The sequence below is a fragment of the Rhinopithecus roxellana genome, chromosome 5, assembly GCF_007565055.1.
Source record: "Rhinopithecus roxellana isolate Shanxi Qingling chromosome 5, ASM756505v1, whole genome shotgun sequence".
NCBI classification, from domain to species: domain Eukaryota; kingdom Metazoa; phylum Chordata; class Mammalia; order Primates; family Cercopithecidae; genus Rhinopithecus; species Rhinopithecus roxellana.
The window spans coordinates 170,061,105-170,082,082 of NC_044553.1; the positions used below are offsets into that span (position 1 = coordinate 170,061,105).

Here is a 20,978-nt window from a genome sequence, read left to right on the forward strand (position 1 = left end):
CAGAATTGGAATCCTCCATCGCTTTTTCTCTTGTCCTTTTCTGACAGGTAGTATTTCAAAGAGTAAGAGCACAGGTCTGAAGTTGGGCTGCCTGATGAATTACCAAATCCTGTACTCTCCATTTCCACATCTGTGAAATGAACTAATAATTATTTCTACCTTACAGGGGTTGTGAGATAAAGTGACTCAGTACATGAAGTGCTATGTTAACTGCCCTCATCATCATCATTATCAGATACAGAAGGAGTTAGTTTGTTAGTTCAAGTTGCTTTTGGTTTCCCTCTGGTTCCTTAGTCTCAGGGAAAGGCAGCAAACCTCTTGGCTCATGCACCAAGAAAGCCCCAGGCTAATTTCAAGTCAATCACTGTTAAGACAGAAGCTGTAATTGCAGAATAAAAGTGTTAACATTGGATAAGGCTTCAAAGATCCTCCAGTCCAACCCCGTATTTTCCAGATGGAGACACTGAGGCCCACAAATTGCAGGTGATATGTCTGGGCAAACACCGTGGCTAAGCAGAGCCAAATCCAAGCTTCCTTATCACCTGGAAGTCGTGGTCTGTCCACTCTATCTCATGGCATCCTTGCCTTTTTGCTAGGGCTGTTCCCCCGCCTTCCTCCCACAAATCACTTACTATTGGCTTCATTTTTCCACTTGCAGAAAAAGTTAGAAAACCTCAAGAGTTTAGACCTTTTCAATTGCGAGGTAACCAACCTGAACGACTACCGAGAAAACGTGTTCAAGCTCCTCCCGCAGCTCACGTATCTCGACGGCTACGACCGAGACGACAAGGAGGCCCCTGACTCGGATGCTGAGGGCTACGTGGAGGGCCTGGATGACGAGGAGGAGGATGAGGATGGTGGGTGACGGGGCGGCCCAGGGCTGCAGGGGCCCAGCTGAGGCCTTGGGGCTCCTCCTTGGCTTTGCAGAGGTGGGTGGGCTGGGTGTTGGGAGGCCCCCACCCAGCTACTGAAGGCTGGCTGGCTGACAGCTACCTCCTTCCAAAGCTAGGGAGGGGAGTGGGGCTGTCTGCTTTATTTTCCATAGTCCCTAACCTGTCTCATTGGTTGTCTTCCCTAAAAGAACAAAGTATGAGTCCCATGCTCATGGAAATATCCTGAGATTCTCCAACTGCGTAATAACTCCTTTAAAAATCATCCCGCTGAATCCCCACTTCAATTTTTGTCCCTTTCCAAAGCCCTTCAGGGAGTGGGATTCTACTGTCATTCTATAGTGTGACCCGCACTTAGACACTCTCTCAGGGAGGGAGGGAGGGGATAGAGAGAGAAGAGGGTGTGGCCTGAGGACCCCTCTTTCCTGTCTGGATATTCAATAGTGGAGAGGAGGTCCAGAGCTAGAGGGGTTGTGGGGCCCCCTGGTGGTTGCAGCCCACAGCCCCACACTTAGGGGCACTGGCTCAGGGGCTCAGGAGCCACAAGTGCTGGGAAGTTGAGGGCTGCAGGCCGCCTGTAGGGTTCCCTGGCAGTGTGGTGTGCAGTCGCGGACTACAGGAAGGAAGGAGGGAAAAGAAGGGGGTTCTTCGTCCTGTTCCCTCCCCTTCTCCCTTGCCACCAGCACAGTGCAGCTTTCTCGTGGGTCTTCATGGCCAGATAAAGTTGAGAATGGAGACACTTGCCTGATTAATTCAGATACGGGATTTTGGTTTTCCTTGTTCAATTGGGAGTGTTTTGCAAGATACTCAGAGACCGTGTTTGCCTTGGTGGGGATCTTGTGATATGGCAGAAAGGAGCCAAAACTGGCAGTCCCAGGACCAGGTCCCCTAGGCCCAGCTCAACCAGTGACTCAATGTGTGACCTTGAACAAGTCAGTTCTCTCTGTGCCTCAGATCTCTCACCTTTAATGTGAGGAGTTTAGATTGACCTTGCCGCTCTCCCGGGCCCTGGAACTTATCGTTCTGCTCCGACAATTTCCTGGTGGTCTCAGTGTGAGAGAACTCCAGAAGGGGTCTTTCACATTCATAACACTTGTGAGGGGGGCTTATCTTTGGCACAACTTCAGGATGTGTTTAATTATGTCGGCATTGTTTTCATGAGAGTTAGTATGTTCAATCTTTGGGCTTAGGTGGGTGTGGCAGGGTCGTGAGCCCCACACTGAAGACGCTACAGGGGCCTGTGCTGTGTGGGGGCGGAGCCAGCTCACCACTAGTTCTGTTTCCATTCCCCATTTCCATTGCACAGAGGAGGAGTATGATGAAGATGCTCAGGTAGTGGAAGACGAGGAGGACGAGGATGAGGAGGAGGAAGGTGAAGAGGAGGACGTGAGTGGAGAGGAGGAGGTAAGGAGGCTGGGCTGGGCTGGGCTGGGCTGGGCAGGGCCGGGCCACCGTCTGCCCCTTTGAGGCAGTCCCACTGACTGCCTCTGTGATCAGTCTTGGCAACGCTGGGGCCCTAGTTAAGAAAGTCGCTCCCCTGTGGGTAGTGAAGTGAGTCCATTTCAGAGCCTTTCACTGGACTGTTTCTGGGGAGACAAGAGTTGCAGCAAGCTCTGGGGAGGCTGGATTAGAAGAGGGGAAGAGGATTTTAGAGGCAGGGACTGAACCTGCTGGGGTAAGCCTGGCCATTGTTTCTGTGTGAAGAAGTACAGAATGCATGACCCCATTTTCTGCTTTTTGCTTTCATATGCTAATTAAGATATTCATTGAGCACTTAAACTGTGCTGGGGAAAACCAAAGACTGCCTTGAACTGATAGGTAGCAGGATAACACTGCTGGATCCCAAATCAGAGAGTGACACTATGGAAATAGAGCGTCAGGAGTTGGCCATTTTCCTAAACAGATTGGCTGGTTCCCAGTTTTTTAACAAGATCTGTGAGGGGGTGAGTCCCAGCTCTACCACTCACTAGCTGTGTGTCCCCGGACAATTTACCTGACCTTTCTGATCCTATTTCTTCACCTGTAAAACAGGGATCATGATAGCTTTCTCACAGGGTTGTTAAGAGGATAAAGTGAAGTGTAAGTAAAATGCTTAAGGACAATGTCTGACAAGGGGTAAGTGTCTGACTGCTTATTGTAGGCGTTCACACCCTCCTCCAGGTTCCTGGCACTGTGTTGGGTTTTGTGTTTGTGTGTTCTGAGTCTCTCTGTAGCAGAGTCATTTTCTATAACTTGCTCAGAATTCTAAATCAACTCTTGCTAATTGCAGAAGTTAGACCTAGAGAGTTTTAAAGTGACAATAGCATGGACAAGGTACCTGTGTCCCCTCCCAACTCCCCCTACAGTTTCCTATCTCCCTCAGTGGAGGATGCAGACACATCCGCTTGCCACACGGACTCACTCAGATAGTGTTTTCCCGTTTCAGCCAGCCGGCCCAGGCTTGAGAGACACAGGCCAATGACAATAGAAAAGCGGAGGCCAGGCGCGGTGGCTTATGCCTGTAATCCTAGCACTTTGGGAGGCCGAGGTGAGCAGATTGCTTGAGGTCAGGAGTTCGAGACCAGCCTAGGCAACATGGCGAGACTCCTTCTCTACTAAAAATATAAAAATTAGCCAGGCATGTTGATGGACACCTGTAATTCCAGCTATGCAGGAGGCTGGGGCACGAGAATCGCTTGAACCCGGGAGGCGGAGGTTGCAGTGAGCCAAGATGGCACCACTGCACTCCAGCCTGGGCAATAGAGCGAGACTCAGTCCAAAAAAAAAAAAAAAAAAAGCTGGCGAGATGAGCTTGGTTTCTGTTTAGTTTTGCTGTTGGCTCTGTCTTCTCCCTAGGTCTAGACTCTTAGGCTCGTCTCTAAAAAATACTGTATTTTAAAAATAAAGTCTTAGTAAAACAGGTTTCCCTAGAACAGGGCAGTAAGTTGTATTGGCTAATAGCTGTTTCGTCTTCCCCTTCCTGTCACAGGAGTGCTGCATGTGGGGTTTGGCGGCAGTGCAAGGCGGGGAGGATTGTGGGGTTGTTTTTTTTTTTTTTTTTTTTTTAATAATCTCACTGACCATCTGCGTGTTTCCAACTTTCAGTAAAGGAGAGCTTATACATGCAGAAAAACCCAGAACCTTAGCAAACAGACTGATGAGGGAACTCTTTGGTGACATTTTAAAAGAGTATTTCCCTTGACAAAAAAGAAGTCTGTCACCAAGTTCTTTTAAACTTCAGGAACTGGGTTTAACAAGCAGAGGTTCAACTTGGCATGTACTTTCAGGAACAGAGGAAAGCAAGGGCCCTGTGTTGAGAATGAAAGTCGTATACCTTGCTGAACCTCCAGCTGGTTGGGAATGATGTCCTCAGGGGGTCTTGAATTTATCTTCCTCATCCCTTCCAGGTGGTCCAAGTTTGCAAGCTAGGGAAGGGACTGGATCGGGTGACACTGGACTTGCCCACAGAATCTGGATTTGCTGAAACTGGGGTCTTCCCTTGAAGCCAAAACTAGATTGAGGACAGATGCAAGAAAGGATGGCCTACTTTGCACGGCAGGGAGTCTGCTCGGGAACTTGTTCCCTTCAGAGAACGCGCAGACTGGAAAGCTGCCTGCCTTACAGGGACTTCAGATGGGAGTTCTTAACCTGGGTGCTGGAATCCATCACCCCCTGAAACTGCTTGCAAATATTATAAATGATGCAGACATTTTCTGGAGAAGGAGTTCAAAGCTTTCTGCAGATTCCCCAATGGGTCCTAGATCCAAAATAAATTAAGAACCTTTGCTTTACACTCCTCCCGAGATGGCAAGTTTTGGTGGGGGCTCTGAGAGGCTGGGGGTGACCCTGGCCTTTTTGTGTTCTGTGTGGCTTCCTCAGCATATCCCAAGGCGGGGCGTTTCTGATGTTCTGGTGTCCATCTTTTCTCCTAGGAGGACGAAGAAGGTTATAATGATGGAGAGGTAGATGACGAGGAAGATGAAGAAGAGCTTGGTGGTATGGCAGCCTTTTTACTCTCAACTGGTAGCAGCCTGGCCCTTTCACTTTGGCCTTAGATCGCTTAGGCTCTGAGGCCCCTGGCAGTGGGCAGGACACTCCTGTCAGAGGCCTCAGGTTCCCCCTCCAGCTGTGCAGATGTCTTGCCTTGGTTTCCAAGGATGGCACAGCTTGGTAGTCGTGGGCCCCATGGCTTCTCATTGGGTGGGTTGAGTTAAAGAGGTGGGATTCATAACTAATCTAAATGCCACTTTCTTGCTCTTCCAGAAGAAGAAAGGGGTCAGAAGCGAAAACGAGAACCTGAAGATGAGGGAGAAGATGATGACTAAGCGGAATAACCTATTTTGAAAAATTCCTATTGTGATTTGACTGTTTTTACCCATATCCCCTCCCCCTCCTCCAATCCTGCCCCCTGAAACTTATTTTTTTCTGATTGTAACGTTGCTGTGGGAACGAGAGGGGAAAAGTGTACTGGGGGTTGCGGGGGGAGGGAGGGTGGGTGGGGGTGGAATAAAATACTATTTTTACTGCCACTCTTTATTTTTTCCCCCTACTTTTTCTTTGTGTCCGGTTTTTGTCCCTGTAAATGCGATAGCTAAGTACACACTAAGTGAGCATTTGTTCCTGACTCTCAAAGAGGATGGTTTGGAGTTCTCTTACGTTTCCTGGTATCTCCCAAGTCTCTTGGATTGGGTGGAAGGCTGTGGCTGGTCTCAGTTTGGTTTCTCAATGCCCAGGAGGGGCTGAGCACCAGCCATGTTTTTTGCTTTGGTTCACGTGATACCTGCTTTTCTTGGGCCTGCTAGAGGCATTCAACGCCCTGGTTTGTAAATAGCAACCTATAGGCGTATTTTGGCACTGGTCTGGGGACATTCCCCATCTCTCATCCCTTTTCCCCCTTCACAGATGGTGGTGGGCTTCGCTCTACAAAGAGGACTCTGATGTTACTCTTGAGAGCTTATGAGCCAGAGAGCTGAAAACGGCAGGCTTGTAAGTTACAAGGAAAATGGATTTGGTAATTAAAATTAAAAGAGAAGAAACACACCCTCAAACTTCAACTTCTTTAAAAGAAAAAAAAAAATACTGTCCTATCTTGTTCTGTAAAATATTAGAACGCTTTGTTTTACAAAAATGATGAGAGAATTCTTCCACATGTACTTCTGTGCTTAGAACATTTTTACAGACCTAAGCGCTGGAGACGTTGCTGCATGTCGGCTGGGTTTTTTTTTCATACACCCAAGCACGGAAAAACTAACGCAAAATTGTATTTTCTTACCTAGTGGAAATCTGAAATGACTGCAAATTCCTAGTGAATGTACAGGTTTGCTTTCGTGTCCCTCTTCTGGTTGCTTTAGAAGTGACGTGTAATTTCTGAACCCATGTTTCATCTGTATAAAAGAACATCTGCACCAGTTTTTCTCCTGCCCCTCAGAAGAGCCAAACTTTGAGTTTTATGTCTGTTTGTCATTGATAAATTTCAATAAATCTTTTTATACAATTTTTTTGGGGATGGCTTCTTTGAGTCCAACAGGCCATTGATCTTGTCAAGATGCATTCCAGATGAACCGCTAGGTGAAAGGGAAGCTTCATTTTTGTTGCCTGACAGAATAGCTTTTCTTATGAGAGATATATATAATGTAATACTAAGTTTGGATATTTTTGGTCTTAAAGCAAGACTCAGTGGTGTATCTTCATTAAAAGCTTCCTTTAAAAAAGTTAGAGTTACTAAAAAAACAAGTACCCAAACAATCAAATTGAGCCAGCCTTGGAACCTTGTTTTGAATATCTTTCATTGTTTTGTTTGTCGTATTGTAAAAAGAATGTATGGTTGAAAACTCAGGAATGTTTATAAAACAAATTATTTCACAAACCCAGAGGTTTACATATGGTGTTTTATTTTGTTACTTTACTTAACAGTATTAGAATCATTTCCTTATACCTTTAATTTTCAAAAGCATGTATCTTGTATGGCTACATAGTAGTCCATCAACTATATTCTGATTTACTTAATTCTAACCAAATGGTTAGATGTTTTCGTTATGTCCAACTTACCCCTATAGTGGATATTGTTACATTACTATTTATTCATACTTTTTTGTGGATTTCTTAGTATAAACTCTTAGAAGTAGTACAGTCATTGGACCAAAAGCTAAAAACATTTATGAGGCTCATGTACAAGGTTCCATGTTTTCCAGAAGAGTTAAGCCAATTTACTGTGGTTGTTTATACATGTACACATATACTCATTCTTATGTATTCATTCTTTACAGCCTTGAACCCACAACAAGCCCTAGTTCCTTACAATGTCTTATAGTTAATTGTGTGATTCCAGCAGTGCAAAGTGTTTCCAGAAGAGTCCGTGACCCACCTCACCCTCTGGGTGGTACCCTGGCACCTACTGCCCTTTGGAGCAAGCTGCCTGTGGTTCCAAGCATGGGATGGATGGGATGGAGAAGTGGCCTCCTCCGGGCCAAGTGCTGTGCTAATAAGCACCTGGGCTGTGAGAATGAACTAGGCAAGCATGTTCTTGTGCCTCTCAGAGTGAAAGAACATGGAAGTGGGGTGAAATTGAGAGATGCTCTGGTCTGGCCTCAGGTTTTCTGTCCCTGACTTTCCTCCATGAGGCCTTTAAGGATCAGGTAACTAACAGATACAGCAATAAATACCATAGGCCAGGCACGGTGGCTCATGCCTATAATCCCAGCACCTTGGGAGGCCAAGGCGGATGCATTGCTTGAGCCCAGAGGATCGCTTGAGACCCACGTGGGCAACAGAATGAGATCCCGTCTCTACAAAAAATACAGAAATTAGCAAGGCGTGGTGGTGCATGCCTGTAGTCCACTTGAGCAAGGGAAGTTGAGGCTGCAGTGGGTTATGATCACCCCACTGCACTCCAGCCTGGACGACAGGCTGAGGACCTGTCTCACAAAGAAAGAACTAAAAAATGTAAGGAAAAAGGGAAGGTGGTGGAACAGGTTGATGTTAATGGGCCTCAGGGAGGAGAACCCTTTCTGTATTGATCATGCCAAGCATTCGTGTCAACCCTTGAGGAAGATCATATTATGCCCATTTAACAGATAAGGAAAACAGGTCAAGTCACTTGGAAAAAGTGGAATCAGCATGCAACCCAGGCCCATCTGGGGCTGTTTGCATTTCATGGAACTTACGAGTGGCACAGAAAGCTCAGACAAAGGAGAGGAGAGAGGGGCAGGGCTGGCTTTTTCTGAGCTCTTGCTATGTTCTAGGCCCTTTGCTTCAAATGCAACATCTCATTAATCTTACTGAATCATCACAGCCACCTTATGTAGATGCTGTTACCCTTTCTACACAGTGGCTTAGAGGGTAATGCCCAAGGCCATACAGCCAGGAAGAAGAGCACCATCAGGAACTAACCAGGTATGCAATTCCAGAGCCAGCCCTCTTGCCCGTACCATAAGTGCCTCCCACGTCCTGACTCCTGCTCCCCAGATCAGACCACTTGTGTGAGTGAGGTGTGTTGGAGTAGTTCCTCACCCTGACCATCACGGCTTCAGCGAGGGAAGTTTCACCACTCAGTGTGCTAGTAAATACCATAGGACAGACCCCTGAGATAGAAGGACTTAGGTTTCCAAGTCACCCCGTGCAACCCTCTTATTTGACCAAAGAGGAAATCGAAGCCCAGAGAAGGCAAGTGACGTGCCCAAGGTGGCACTGCAGGGGAGTGACAGCCAAGCCTGGAAACCAGGACTCCCATCCCTGGGCTTCTGCACCATCTCACACACAGCTGTACTGTTTGGGTGGGGGGAGGCCAGCTGCAGTGAGAAGACACACCGTGCAGTGTGTCTTCTAGGAAGGAAACAGCTGAGCCTTGAGTGAACAGGATATAGTGAGTGCCATGCCATGTATGTGTTTTATGTGGCTTTGGAGTGCATCATAGGTTCTTGCTATTCACAGTGGATTTGGCTTCCTGACATTGTCCTATCTGACATTGATCACCACTGAAGGGCTGCGTGTTTCCTGGTGCAGACCAGTGCCTGGAGAGGACAGTAATGACGATGCTTCTTGATTATGAGCTACTCTGTGTCATGTGCTTTCCATCCATTGCCTCCTCTAATCTTTGTGGATTTCACAGAGGAAACTGAGGCTCAGAAGTGAGACAACTAGCCCAGCTAGTAAGTGAAGGGCCTCAAAACTACATCCTTCTGACTCCAGAGACCTTGTTCTTAGCCACTGTGTTCAAAGTACCAGGCAGATGAGGGAAGGGGGGGTTGAGCAATTCAGTTTGTCTCATTTGCTGACTTGCAAAGGCTGTTTTTATCCTGGTTTAGAAACTCATTGTTCATGGTTGGAAGAATTCCCACAGTGGGTCTCTAATAAGCAGCTTTGGACAACAGCAGCTCTAAGTCCCTGGTCCAGCCCTTGGACAGGCCCCTGGGACAGGCTGGCCCAAGGGTGAACAGGCCAAGGAGGGGGCTGGAGATGGTTGCACCGATGAGGCTAGGTCAAAGGTTGGGTCATCCGACTGAGACCCTCAAGTCTGGCGGTGGTCGCACTAGCAGAGGAGAGATTGCCAGAAACTCCGGAGTCACTGAGGCATCTGGAGGCTGCTGGCTGACTGCGAACTGGTGAGCTGACGCAGGGAACGTCCATGGGACTGCCTGCCAACCATCCGTTTTTCTTGGCCTAGCAACAACTCCAATGGACCATTGGAAAGACTCACATGGATATGGACCATTCTCCACTCCTGAAGTTCAGATGGGCTGGCCCGCATCCCTCTGGGTCTTAGGTAAGCAAGTTATTTTGTCCTGGCCAATCAGCCTAGTCCAAATCCTAACCACAGTGACTGGTACAAGGAAGGACCTGAAACCCAAATTGGTCAAATGAGGCTTGCTGCCTGAAATTTAGAAAACAAGAATCTTCCCATGGGAGGTGCTGGGCTAGAGGATGGAGGCCTGGAGTTGAAGAGGCACAGCACTTGGATAGAGCCAGGACAGAGAACCAGCGAACCTCCAGGTGATCCCATCCCATCCTGGGAGTCCCGATGAGTACAATGAAGTGAGGACTCCAACAGATGCTTAGAACTTACTGTTTGCCAGGCACTATATGTTATTCTTCTTGTGTTTCATCATAACCCTATCTGGTAATCATTATTATCCACATTTCAAAGATTGAACCCATCTAAGCACTCAATATTGGCTGCTTAGTGCCAGACACAACAATAAATGCTTTATAAAAATCAACCTAGTGTTTCCCAAATTTCCCTGATAATCCCTGGGGCCTGTCAGACTGCCAGGCCTCATCCCTGGGAATTCTAGTTCAGTAGCCCTGGACTAGGGCCCAGGAATTTGTGATTTTAACAATACCCAGAGGATTCTCATCATGAGGGAAGTTTGGGAAATGCTGCATTAAACTCAATAGCCACAGCTAATATGGCCATACTCATTTAAAACTGAGAAAAGTGAGGCTCAAAGAGGTTAACTGACCCACCCAACATCACACAGGTGGCAAGTGGAATTCAAATCTGGGTCAACGTGTCTTTTACACCTCTTGTAGAAAGGGGATGATAATAGCTACCTTTGTATCTCACAGGCTGTGAGATGATGGAAAGATGGTGTGTCAGTCTGTTCTTACCTCACTCTAAAGAAATGCCTGGCTGGGTATGGTGGCTCATGCCTGCAATCCCAATGCTTTGGGAGGCTGAGGCAGGCAGATCTCTTGAGCCTAGGAGTTAAGAGACCAGCCTAGGCAACATGGTGAGACCCTGTCTCTACAAAAAATACAAAAATTAGCTAGGTGTGGTGATGTGCACCTGTAGTCCTGGCTACTTGGGAGGCTGAGGTGAGAGGATCGCTTGAGCCTAGGAGGTCATGACTGCAGTGAGCTGTGATTGCACCACTGCACTCCAGCCTCAGCAACAGTGCAAGCAAGACTCCATGTCAAAAAAAGAAAAGAGTTTTAATTGGCTCATGGTTCTGCAGGCTGTACATTAAGTGTAGTCCTGACATGTGCTTGGCTTCTGATGAGTCCTCAGGGAACTTTTACTCATGGTGGAGGTGAAACAGGAACAGGTCCGTCACATTGTAAGTAAGGGAGCAAGAGAGAGAAGGGGGATGCCTTGCTCTTCTAAACAACCAGATCTCTGAGTGAACTCAGAGCAAGAACTCACTCACTAACATGGGGATGGCACCAGGCCACTCGTGAGGGATCTGCCCCACCCAAACACCTCCCATCAGGCTCCACCTCTAACAATGGGGATCACATCTCAACATGAGATTTGGAGGGGACACATATCCAAACCATACCAGATGGGAAAGAGCCGTGGAAAGTGAAAATTTCTATTTTTTTTTAAAGTATGGTAAAGAAGCCCAGGCAACCCAAATATTTTTTGTAACAAGGAGAAAACAAAATTTTCAATGGCCCTTGGTAATTAAGACAAGCTTCTTGGAAGTTTTCCTCCCTTTAAAAATTTACGTTAGTAAAATCCACTCTGTTGTTTTTTGTTTGTTTGTTTATAAATGTAAGGGGTACAAGTGCAGGTTTTTTTACGTGGATATATTACATAGTGGTAAAGTCTGGGCCTTTAGTGTAACCATCACCTGAATAATATACATTGTATCCATTAAATAATTTATTTGTATCAACCACCACAGCCATGATACATTCCATGGACTATCTTGGTTATAAAAAGCAATGGATTTGCCCTCTGGGAGTATCCTAAATCTTGCTGATGGCCTTCTGCAGGTGTTACACATTTTGGTGAGGCGCTCAGGAGTCAGGAGACCTGGATTCTCATCCTAACTCTAAAACTAACTAGCTGGGTAGTCGCCAAGTCACCTCTGTGTCCTACAAAAACAGTGATGCGGACTAAATGACTTTGACAGTCTTAGTCGATAGTTTGTTGTATTATTTCCCTCATTGCCCTGGGGCCTGTATTTACATCTATTTTGAACACAAAATAAAGCATTCCCCTGCCAAAACTCTGCAGTGGCAGTAGGAAGGGTCAACATGGGAGAAATAGTAGCCTCTCTAGTGAGGCAGGAGTGTTTTGATGGAGAATTTGCAAAACGACTTTCTGAGGTCTCAAAGTGTAGACCGATAACCTGGTCTATACACACCTACAATTGCCTGGGTAATCCAACTGGCTCAATAAGGAAGTGTAGATAAAACTAATCTGTCTTGAGTGCCCCTTATGTGCCCAGAACTTGACACACATGATCTCATGTAATTCTCACAGCAGAATTCTACTTGAAGTAGCTATTATGATTTATACTTTCCAGATGAAGAAACTGATGTTCAGAGACATTATGTTAAGTTGCTCAAGGTCACACAGCCAGGAAGGCACCAGCTGGTATTAGAACCTGTAGCTTCCTGGTCTAAAGTATGAAGCTGTTTCCTCAATTTTTAGGTCTTGTGCAGCCTACAATGAACTGCAGCAAGATTCATCTCACCCAAATCTTGGCTTGATTAATTTCACACCTTTTCTCAAGAATCCAGCTCTCAGGCCCAGCACGGTCCTCCCACTCATCTCTGCAGTTCTCCAGACTTCCAAGCCTGTGACAAAACCAGTCTCTCCATAGTCCCTGGGAACAGATGTCTTGCAACAAAAATGTTTTGAACCTCAGGAACAAGGATAATGGATCTCTGCTTCTGGAGAGAGGGACACTAGATGTTGTGAAAGATCAACAGCAGCTCCTTTCAATGCCTGAAAAATAGGAAGAGGCAACACGGTGGTACCATCCTAGGCTAGAGCTAGGAAGCCTGTGTCACCTTGGACTAACTATCTCTCTCTACTCTCCACCTCCCAGAGTGTCAGGAGATACAGGACATCCATGCATGCTGATAGGAATGATCCAGTAGAGAGGGATGCATCGACGATAGAGGAGAGAGGGGGAAAATCTTTTTTATTTTTTGAGACGGAGTCTCACTCTGTCACCGAGGCTGGAGTGCAGTGGCCCGATCTCGGCTCACTGCAACCTCCACCTCCTGGGTTCAAGCGATTCTCCTGCCTCAGCCTCCTGAGTAGCTGGGATTACAGGCACATGCCACCATGCCTGGCTGATTTTTGTATTTTTAGTAGAGATAGGGTTTCACCATATTGGTCAGGTTGGTCTCAAACTCCTGACCTCATGATCCGCCCACCTCGGCCTCCGAAGTGCTGGGATTACAGGCATGAGCCACTGTGCCCGGCCGAGAAGGGGAGAATCTTGAAGAAATTCAGAGGCATAGGTTCTAGCACATAAATAGAAGTTTGACCTTTGGAAAAGGACAGGACGCTTCATCTTTCATAACAGGAGAGTAGGAGAAAGACTGTAGGTACAGGTAGGTGGGCAGATTCGGTAGAGGGAAGATGGGAGAGTTCATGTTGGCTTTTAAAGGAAATGTGAGGCAAGGTCATCAGTGGGAGATGGGGGCACAGAAGGGCAGAATGGGAGTGGGAAGTTTGAGAGATAGGAGGCATGAGAGTTGTTTTGGGGGCGGGAAACTACTACACCAGGGAGGCATGGGAGGGCTAAATGCCCACTTATTTGAGACCAGTGAGCATGATGTTAAGGGGAGGCCCATCATCATGGCTCAGCAGCTTGAGTGCAGGCACCAAGAAGGCAGACAGTTGCGTTAACTAGCCAGATGATTCTAATGAGTAAAGTGCAGGCCGTGGAGGATAGGGCATTTAGAAGGCTGTAAGGATGGACCATGAGTTCTAAGCTGGCTAGGGAAGGAAGTGAGTCCGCATTGATAGTGAGAAGGTGGGGAAGGTCAACAGATGGAGATGTGCTAGGGCTGAAGGGTTGCTGGTGTGGGAACATCAAGAAGGTCAAGGTGAGAAGATGGTGAGAAGGTCAAGGATGTGACCATGGGAGCAGGTGTCTCATAGGATAGAGGAGCTGACCTTCACTGGACATGAGGAGGTTGCAGAACTGAGAAGTCGAGGTATTGGACAGTTCATTCTTGAGATTGTTGACATTGCTGAGAATGATAATAGGAATAATACTAGAAAAAAAAAATGAATCAAAGCTAGTCCTCACTCATGCAGTGGCCAATTGCAGCAACGAAGAGGCACTCATGCCTCTTTGAAGGAGGAGGGAGGAGCCATGGAAGCAGTAATGTGGAACAAAGAACAATGCCCCAGTTCCAGGCTCTGGGGCCCAGGAAGGAGGGGCAACCGTCCCTCTGGCTTCCTCATGAGAAGTCTGCAGGGGGAGTGGAGTTATCAGGCAGGGAGCAAAAGAGGAGGTTCATCAACTGCTTATCAATGGACCACACATGGTCCCAGCAGGTTGAGGACATGAAAAGGGTAGAAAATAGCCCTTGTTTTTCCCGCTATAATGTTCATGTATTTTCTTAATTAATTTTTAGAGACAGGGTCTTGCTCTTTTGCCCAGGCTGTAGAGCAGTGGAGTGATCTTAGCTCACTGCAGCCTCTATCTTCTGGGCAAAAATGATTTTCTCACCTCAGCCTCTCGAGTAACTGCCTGGCAGATTTTTTTTTATTTATTTATATTTTGTAGAAACAGAGTCTTACTAGGTTATTCAGGCTGAGCTCAAGCAATGCTCCCACCACAGCTTCCCAGAGTGCTGGGAAAGTGCTGGGATTACAGGCATGAGCCACTGCATCTGGCCACAGAGCGCTTGCAGTGCAGCTAGTGAGACTAAGGAATGGAGCTCTTTTTTTTTTTCTTTTTTTTTTTTTTTTTTTTTTTTTTTTTTAGATGGAGTCTCATTCTGTCACCCAGGCTGGAGTACAATGGCGCAGTCTTGGCTCACTGCAACCTCTGCCTCTTGGTTCAAGCGATTCTCCTGCTTTAGCCTCCCAGGTAGCTGGGATTACAGGTGCATGCCACCACGCTCAGCTAATTTTTGTATTTTTAGTAGAGAAGGGGTTTCACCACGTTGGCCAGGCTGGTCTCAAACTCCTGACCTCAAGTGATCCACCTGCTTTGGTCTCCTAAAGTGCTGGGATTACCAGCGTGAGCCACTGCACCTGGCCTAGGAATGAAGCTTTTAATTATATTTAATTAATTTAAGTGTAAAGAGACACAGGTGAATATCGTATTGTACAACACAGCTCTAGGCTTTGCGCTTCAGGGTCCTGAGCATATATATGGAAGGAAGTATTTTTAAGCTGCTGGTGCGGCAGGGCTAGGGCAGGCTACAGAGCCAGATTTTTCTGTTCCAGTGCTTATGGATGTCCACAGAGATGCTGGCTGTCTTGGGTTCTGCTTGTCTTCTCTGAGTCTCTGGAGATTGCTGGCCTCTCCTTTTGAGGGCTGCCCAACTTCCTGCAGCCCCACACCCTCACTTCTCTGTTCTAACCAGGAACAGATGGCAGTCACCGCCTGTTGCCTCCGATCCACCCACCCTCTCAGACCAGTTCTGGCAAGAAGTTCACTGACTGAGCATCCACTTTCCAGATACATAAGTCAGGTGTCCCCTGTCACCTCTGGCCAGTGTTCCAAACTTCATCATTAGAATTCAGATGGCAGGGGGAAATCAGGAACACCACAGTACCATCCACGCCCCATCCAGACCATACAACAGGTGTTTTGCACAACTGCAACCAAAGTTCCTCTGTCACCTAAACATGATGGCAGCTCCAGGGCCACAGGCATTCAGTTCACTCTGCTGTTCTCTGCATGACCCAGGCAACAATTAGCTGCCTAAGCTGGTTGGTCACCAACACTGGGAAGCTCCCTGATTGGTCAGGTTCTGGCTTGGACATCAACCCATGCTTCAATCATCTGGTGAGGGGGCTCCTGCTTTAATTTATAGGCCCCCTCAACTGTGCAGAAAGAACTGCCTGGGCCCACTTTCCCAGAAGAGGCTGTGGGCGTGCTCACCACTTGGAGCTCCACGGATTGTCTAAGGCAGCAGAGTGCCTGAGTCTGGCTGCCCACACTTCAGCACTCTAGATCCCCCTGTCTTTGCTGGCTTCCTTGAACCCTATTCATATTCTGCAGGTGCTTACCTGACTTGACTGGCCTCTGAAAGTCTCTCTGACCTCCGTCATTTTGGTTCCTGGCACAGTCCTTACTGCTCCTTACCAGCTCCAAGCTGTTGCCATTCAATTCCTTAGCAGGCAAAGCGGGGCAGAAATATGGAGTTTTTGCAGTGAGGAGTCTTAAACAAGAGGATAAACCCATGGTTCTGTTGACATTGTGGAGTCAAACTTCTCGACAGATTGGTTTTTAGGAAATGGACCACACTCCAGAAAATGGTAAACGAGAGCAGATATATAAAGATATATAGAGAGAGATTTTTTTTTTTTTTTATGAGACGAAATCTCACTCTGTCGCCAGGCTGGCGTGCCGTGGCACGATCTCGGCTCACTGCAACCTCCACCTCCCAGGTTCAAGTGATTCTTCTGCCTCAGCCTCCCAAGTAGCTGGAATTATAGGTGTTTGCCACCATGCCTGGCTATTTTTTTTTTTTTTTTTTTTTTTTTTTTTGTATTTTTAGTAGAGATGGGGTTTCACCACATTGACCAAGCTGGTCTCAAACTCCTGCTTTCAGGTGATTCACCCACCTCGGCCTCCCAAAGTGCTACATTACAGGCATGAGCCCTTCCCACCTGGCCAAGAGCAGGCACTGACCACCATACCAACCACTGGAGTAGGTATTGGGTGGGGCTACAAAGTTTAAGGAGGTTTATTTTCCTCTCTGTTTCAAGACAGCAGACTGAAGCACGATTTGGACTTGAGGTGTCCCTTAAGATTTTATAGTGACAGACAAAATTTTGCCAAATTTGATCAGCAGCCACCAAAAATGAGAATTCTTAAAACTGTCTCAGAATGGAAAGAGGCTTCTGACACTTTAAAATGCAGTTTCTAGCTTTCTAGGAGGGAAAAGGTACAGGAAGGGATGTTATAATATCTATTGAAAAGAAGAGAAAACAATTATTGTGCATACAAATGGGGATAGTATGTAAAGTTTATTGCCATATGAAAAGTTAAATGCTCTAAATTCAATAATAAAAAAAACAATTTAAGGCTGGGCGCGGTGGCTCAAGCCTGTAATCCCAGCACTTTGGGAGGCCGAGGCAGGCGGATCACGAGGTCAGGAGATCGAGACCATCCTGGCTAACATGGTGAAACCCCATCTCTACTAAAAAATACAAAAAACTAGCCGGGCGAGGTGGCGGCGCCTGTAGTCCCAGCTACCCAGGAGACTGAGGCAGGAGAATGGCGTGAACGCGGGAGGCGGAGCTTGCAGTGAGCTGAGATCCGGCCACTGCACTCCCACCCAGGCCACAGAGCGAGACTCGTCTCAAAAAAAAAAAAAATTTAAAAATCAGCAAAATATTGGAACGGACCACAAAAGAAGAGCTCCTACAAGCACAGGAATGGGGACTAATTGGAAAGAGGCACAAGAGAACTGCCTGGGGGGATGGAATTATTCTATCTCTTTACTGGAGTGTGGATTACACATGTGTATACATTTGTCAAAATTCATAAGCATGTGAAAAAGTGCCCAACATCATGAATTATCAGGGAAATGCAAATGAAACCCACATGGGTTGTCACTCACCCACTAAAGTGGTGAAAATTAAAGAGACGGACAACCCCAAAAGTTGGTGAGGATGTGGAGCGATCAGAGTGCTGTGTATTAGCTGGTGGGTATGGAAAATGGTACAACCTCCTAGGGAAACATTCTGGCAATTTTTAATTTTAGAATTGTATACATACCTTCCAACCTAGCAATTTTTTTTTCTTTTCTTTTTTCTTTTTTTTGAGACAGGGTCTCATTAGGTCACCCACGCTGGAGTGCAGTGGCACAATCTCAGCTCACTGCAATCTTTGTATGCCCCCACCCCAACTCCCCTCTGACCCCCAGGGGCTCAAGCGATCCTCTCACCTCAGCCTCCCAAGCAGCTGGGACCACCACAGCTGTGCACCACCACACCCAGCTATTATTTCTTTGTATTTTTAGTAGAGACAGGGTCTCGCTATATTGCCTAGGCTGGTCTTAAACTCCTGGGCTCAAGTGATCCACCTGCCTTGACCTCCCAAAGTGCTGTGATTATAGGTGTGAGCCACTGTGCCCAGCCAGACCCAGCCATTCTATGCCACGATACTGACCCAACAAAAGTAAAATACATTCACAAAAAGACTTGTACAAGAAAGTTTATAGCAACTTTGTTTGTAATAGCCCAAAATTGAGACAACTGAGTTGTCTCAAATGTCCAAAAACAGATGAATGAAAAAAAAAAATTGTGGCATATCCATACAACAGAATACTACCCAATGATAAAAATCAGTGAATTACTGATAAGCACCACCCAGAAGAATCTCAGAAACATCATGCTGAGCAAAACCAAGCCAGACACAAAAGTGTACATCCCACATCCATTTATATGAAATTTAATAACAAGCCTCTGCAAGCATGGGAATGGGGACTGATTGAAAAGAGGCATGAGGGAACTGCCTGAAGATGGAATTATTCTATCTCTTAATTTGAGTGTGGCTTACACGTGTGTATGCATTTGTCAAAATTTGGCCAGGTGCAGTGGCTTATGCCTGTAATCCCAAAACTTTGGGAGGCCGAGGCAGGCAGATCATCTGAGATCAGGAGTTCGAGACCAGCCTGGTCAACATGGTGAAACCTCGTCTCTATTAAAAATACAAAAAATTAGCCTGGCATGATGGCACGTGCCTGTAGTCCCAGCTACTTAGGAGGCAGAGGCAGGAGAATCGCTTGAACCCGGGAGACAGAGGCTGCAGTGAGCCGAGATCACACCACTGCACTCCAGCCTGGGCAACAGAACGAGACTCCATCTCAAAAAAAAAAAAAAAAATTTACATGTTGTTGTGCTAACCCCTATCAACTCCAGTGAGGATGGCACCAGGTTCAAGAGGCCAAAGAAGAGACCCAGAGCCACCAAATGTGACACAGAGTTTTACTGGGGGCTTACATGCAAGGGAGAGAGTGCAGTGGTGGTGGGCCAGGCAGAAGAACTGCAACTGCTTGCAAATGGCATGCAGTTGATACAGCATTTCCACTTAGCACCACCACAACCTCCACCTGGCAACCTTCATTCAGCCCAGAACTCGGAGACTCAATCTGCCTTATGGGCTGTCTTCCACAGGGTGGTACTGGGGCTCAGATGTTCCTCATAGACAAGGAACAAATCTCCAGGTTGGCCACCCCCAGATTCCCTAGCTCAGAACACACATTCAGGTGTGTCTGCCATACAGGGTCATTTTCAGGGTACCCCTAAGTTATTGCTATCAGGTGCATTTACCATACACATATAAGATTTGTGCACTTCACTGTGTGTACACTACAAAAATAGAAAATATATAGAACTGTTATTAGTGATATACATGCTGAGGCATTTAGAGATGAAGTGCACTGATTTCTGCACTTTATTTTGACATGCATAAAAAATAAGATGATGTATATATGGTAAAGTAAATATAGCAGAATGTTCATTATAGAATCTAGGTAGTAAATATATTTTCAGGCTTTCAGTATAGATGAAAAATTTCATGGTGAAATAATGGTGTGAAGGTAATATGCAAAACAAAGATACAGAATTAAGATTATGGCCAATTTTTAAAAACCACTGAAAACATTAATTTTGTGTTTTTATATTTAATTAAAATATTAACATAATACTTGTATTATGAGCAAAACAAACAAACAAAAAAACCCAAAACTCATTATAGAAATTCTGAGGCCAGGCGCAGTGGCTTATGCCTGTAATCCCAGCACTTTGGGAGGTCGAGGCAGGCGGATCACTTGAGATCAGAAGTTTGAGACCAGCCTGGCCAACATGGTGAAACCCTGTCCCTTCTAAAAATACAAAAATTAGCCGGGCGTGGTCACGCAGGCATGTATGTCCCAGCTACTAGGAGGCTGAGACACAAGAATCACTTGAGTTAGGGAGGCGGAGGTTGCAGTGAGCCGAGATCGCACCACTACACTGCATCCTGGGTGACAGAGTGAGATTCTGTCTCAAAAAAGAAAGAAAGAAAGAAAGAAAATAGAAAAAGAAATTTTAAAATACGCGGAGAAGTAGAAATAACATTTTAAAAATCTGTACTCTCACGACCCATGGAAAATCACTTACAACATATTAGTATATTTCTTTTTTTTACTTAGCATATCTTGAAATTTTTCCACTGTCATTAAATGTTCTTCAAAAAAATGATTCTTGGATGGTAATATATTCCATTGCATGTATGTACTATATATAAATTGTTTAATCACTCCCTATTGTTAGATGTTGGCTTGTTTCCAAGTTTTTCTATTCCAAACAAAGCTAGGGTGAACATTACTGTGCACACATTTTTGACTACATTTTGATTTTTCTTTAGGTTAGATTCCTTAAATTTGGCTTACTGGGTCAGAGGTTAGGAACATTTTTAATGTTTAATACTAACAAATTGTTTTCCAGAAAGGTTATACCAAGTTACATACCCTGTGTAGTATACGAGAGTGTTTGTTTCCTGCAACTTTGGTATCTTTGGGTATTTTTTAAAATTTATTTTTATTTTTATTTTTGCCAATCTAGGGGGAAAATTGTATTGTGTTATCATTGTAGTTTGTATTTCTTTGAATACTATTAAATTTAAACATTTCTTTTTTCCAAATTCTTACTAGCGATTTGTATTCCTTCTCTGAATTATCTGTTTACATCCTTTCTCTATCATGTGGGGGAGGCTGTTACTACTTTTATATTGATTTGTTGAAGCTTTTTGTAAAATAAGTGTATTAATCTCATGCCTTATGTGTTTGCTACAGCTATTTCTCAGCTTATTGCTTATCTTTTCCATTAAACTTTTGATTTTGAAATAGTTATAGATTCACATGTAGTTGTGAGAAATAATAGAGAGATTATGCATACCCTTTACCCAGTTTCCCCCAATGGTAAGATCTTGCAAAATTATAGTACAGCCTGGGCGAGGTGGCTCATACCTGTAATCCCAGCACTTTGGGAGGCCGAGGTGGGCAGATCACCTGAGGTCAGGAGTTCAAGACCAGCCTGGCCAACATGGTGAAAACCCGTTTCTATTAAAAATACAAAAAATTAGCCAGGCATTGTGGTTGGTGCCTGTAATCCCAGCTGTATGGGAGGTTGAGGCAGGAGAATCACTTGAACCCAGAAGGTGGAGGCTGCAGTGAGCCAAGATCACA

The 20,978-nt window shown here is 45.8% G+C and overlaps 1 protein-coding gene across 1 annotated transcript in view; it reads left to right on the forward strand.

The window, feature by feature from the left end:
* Positions 1 to 6,367, forward strand: part of ANP32A (acidic nuclear phosphoprotein 32 family member A) — a 41,588-nt gene extending 35,221 nt beyond the window's left edge. The window contains exons 4-7 of the mRNA XM_010363637.2: positions 659 to 857; positions 2,197 to 2,294; positions 4,802 to 4,865; positions 5,133 to 6,367. Of these exons, the coding sequence (XP_010361939.1) occupies positions 659 to 857; positions 2,197 to 2,294; positions 4,802 to 4,865; positions 5,133 to 5,194 (423 nt within the window). The 3' untranslated portion in view covers positions 5,195 to 6,367. The remainder of the gene's footprint in view (positions 1 to 658; positions 858 to 2,196; positions 2,295 to 4,801; positions 4,866 to 5,132) is intronic.
* Positions 6,368 to 20,978: the final 14,611 nt, after the last annotated feature.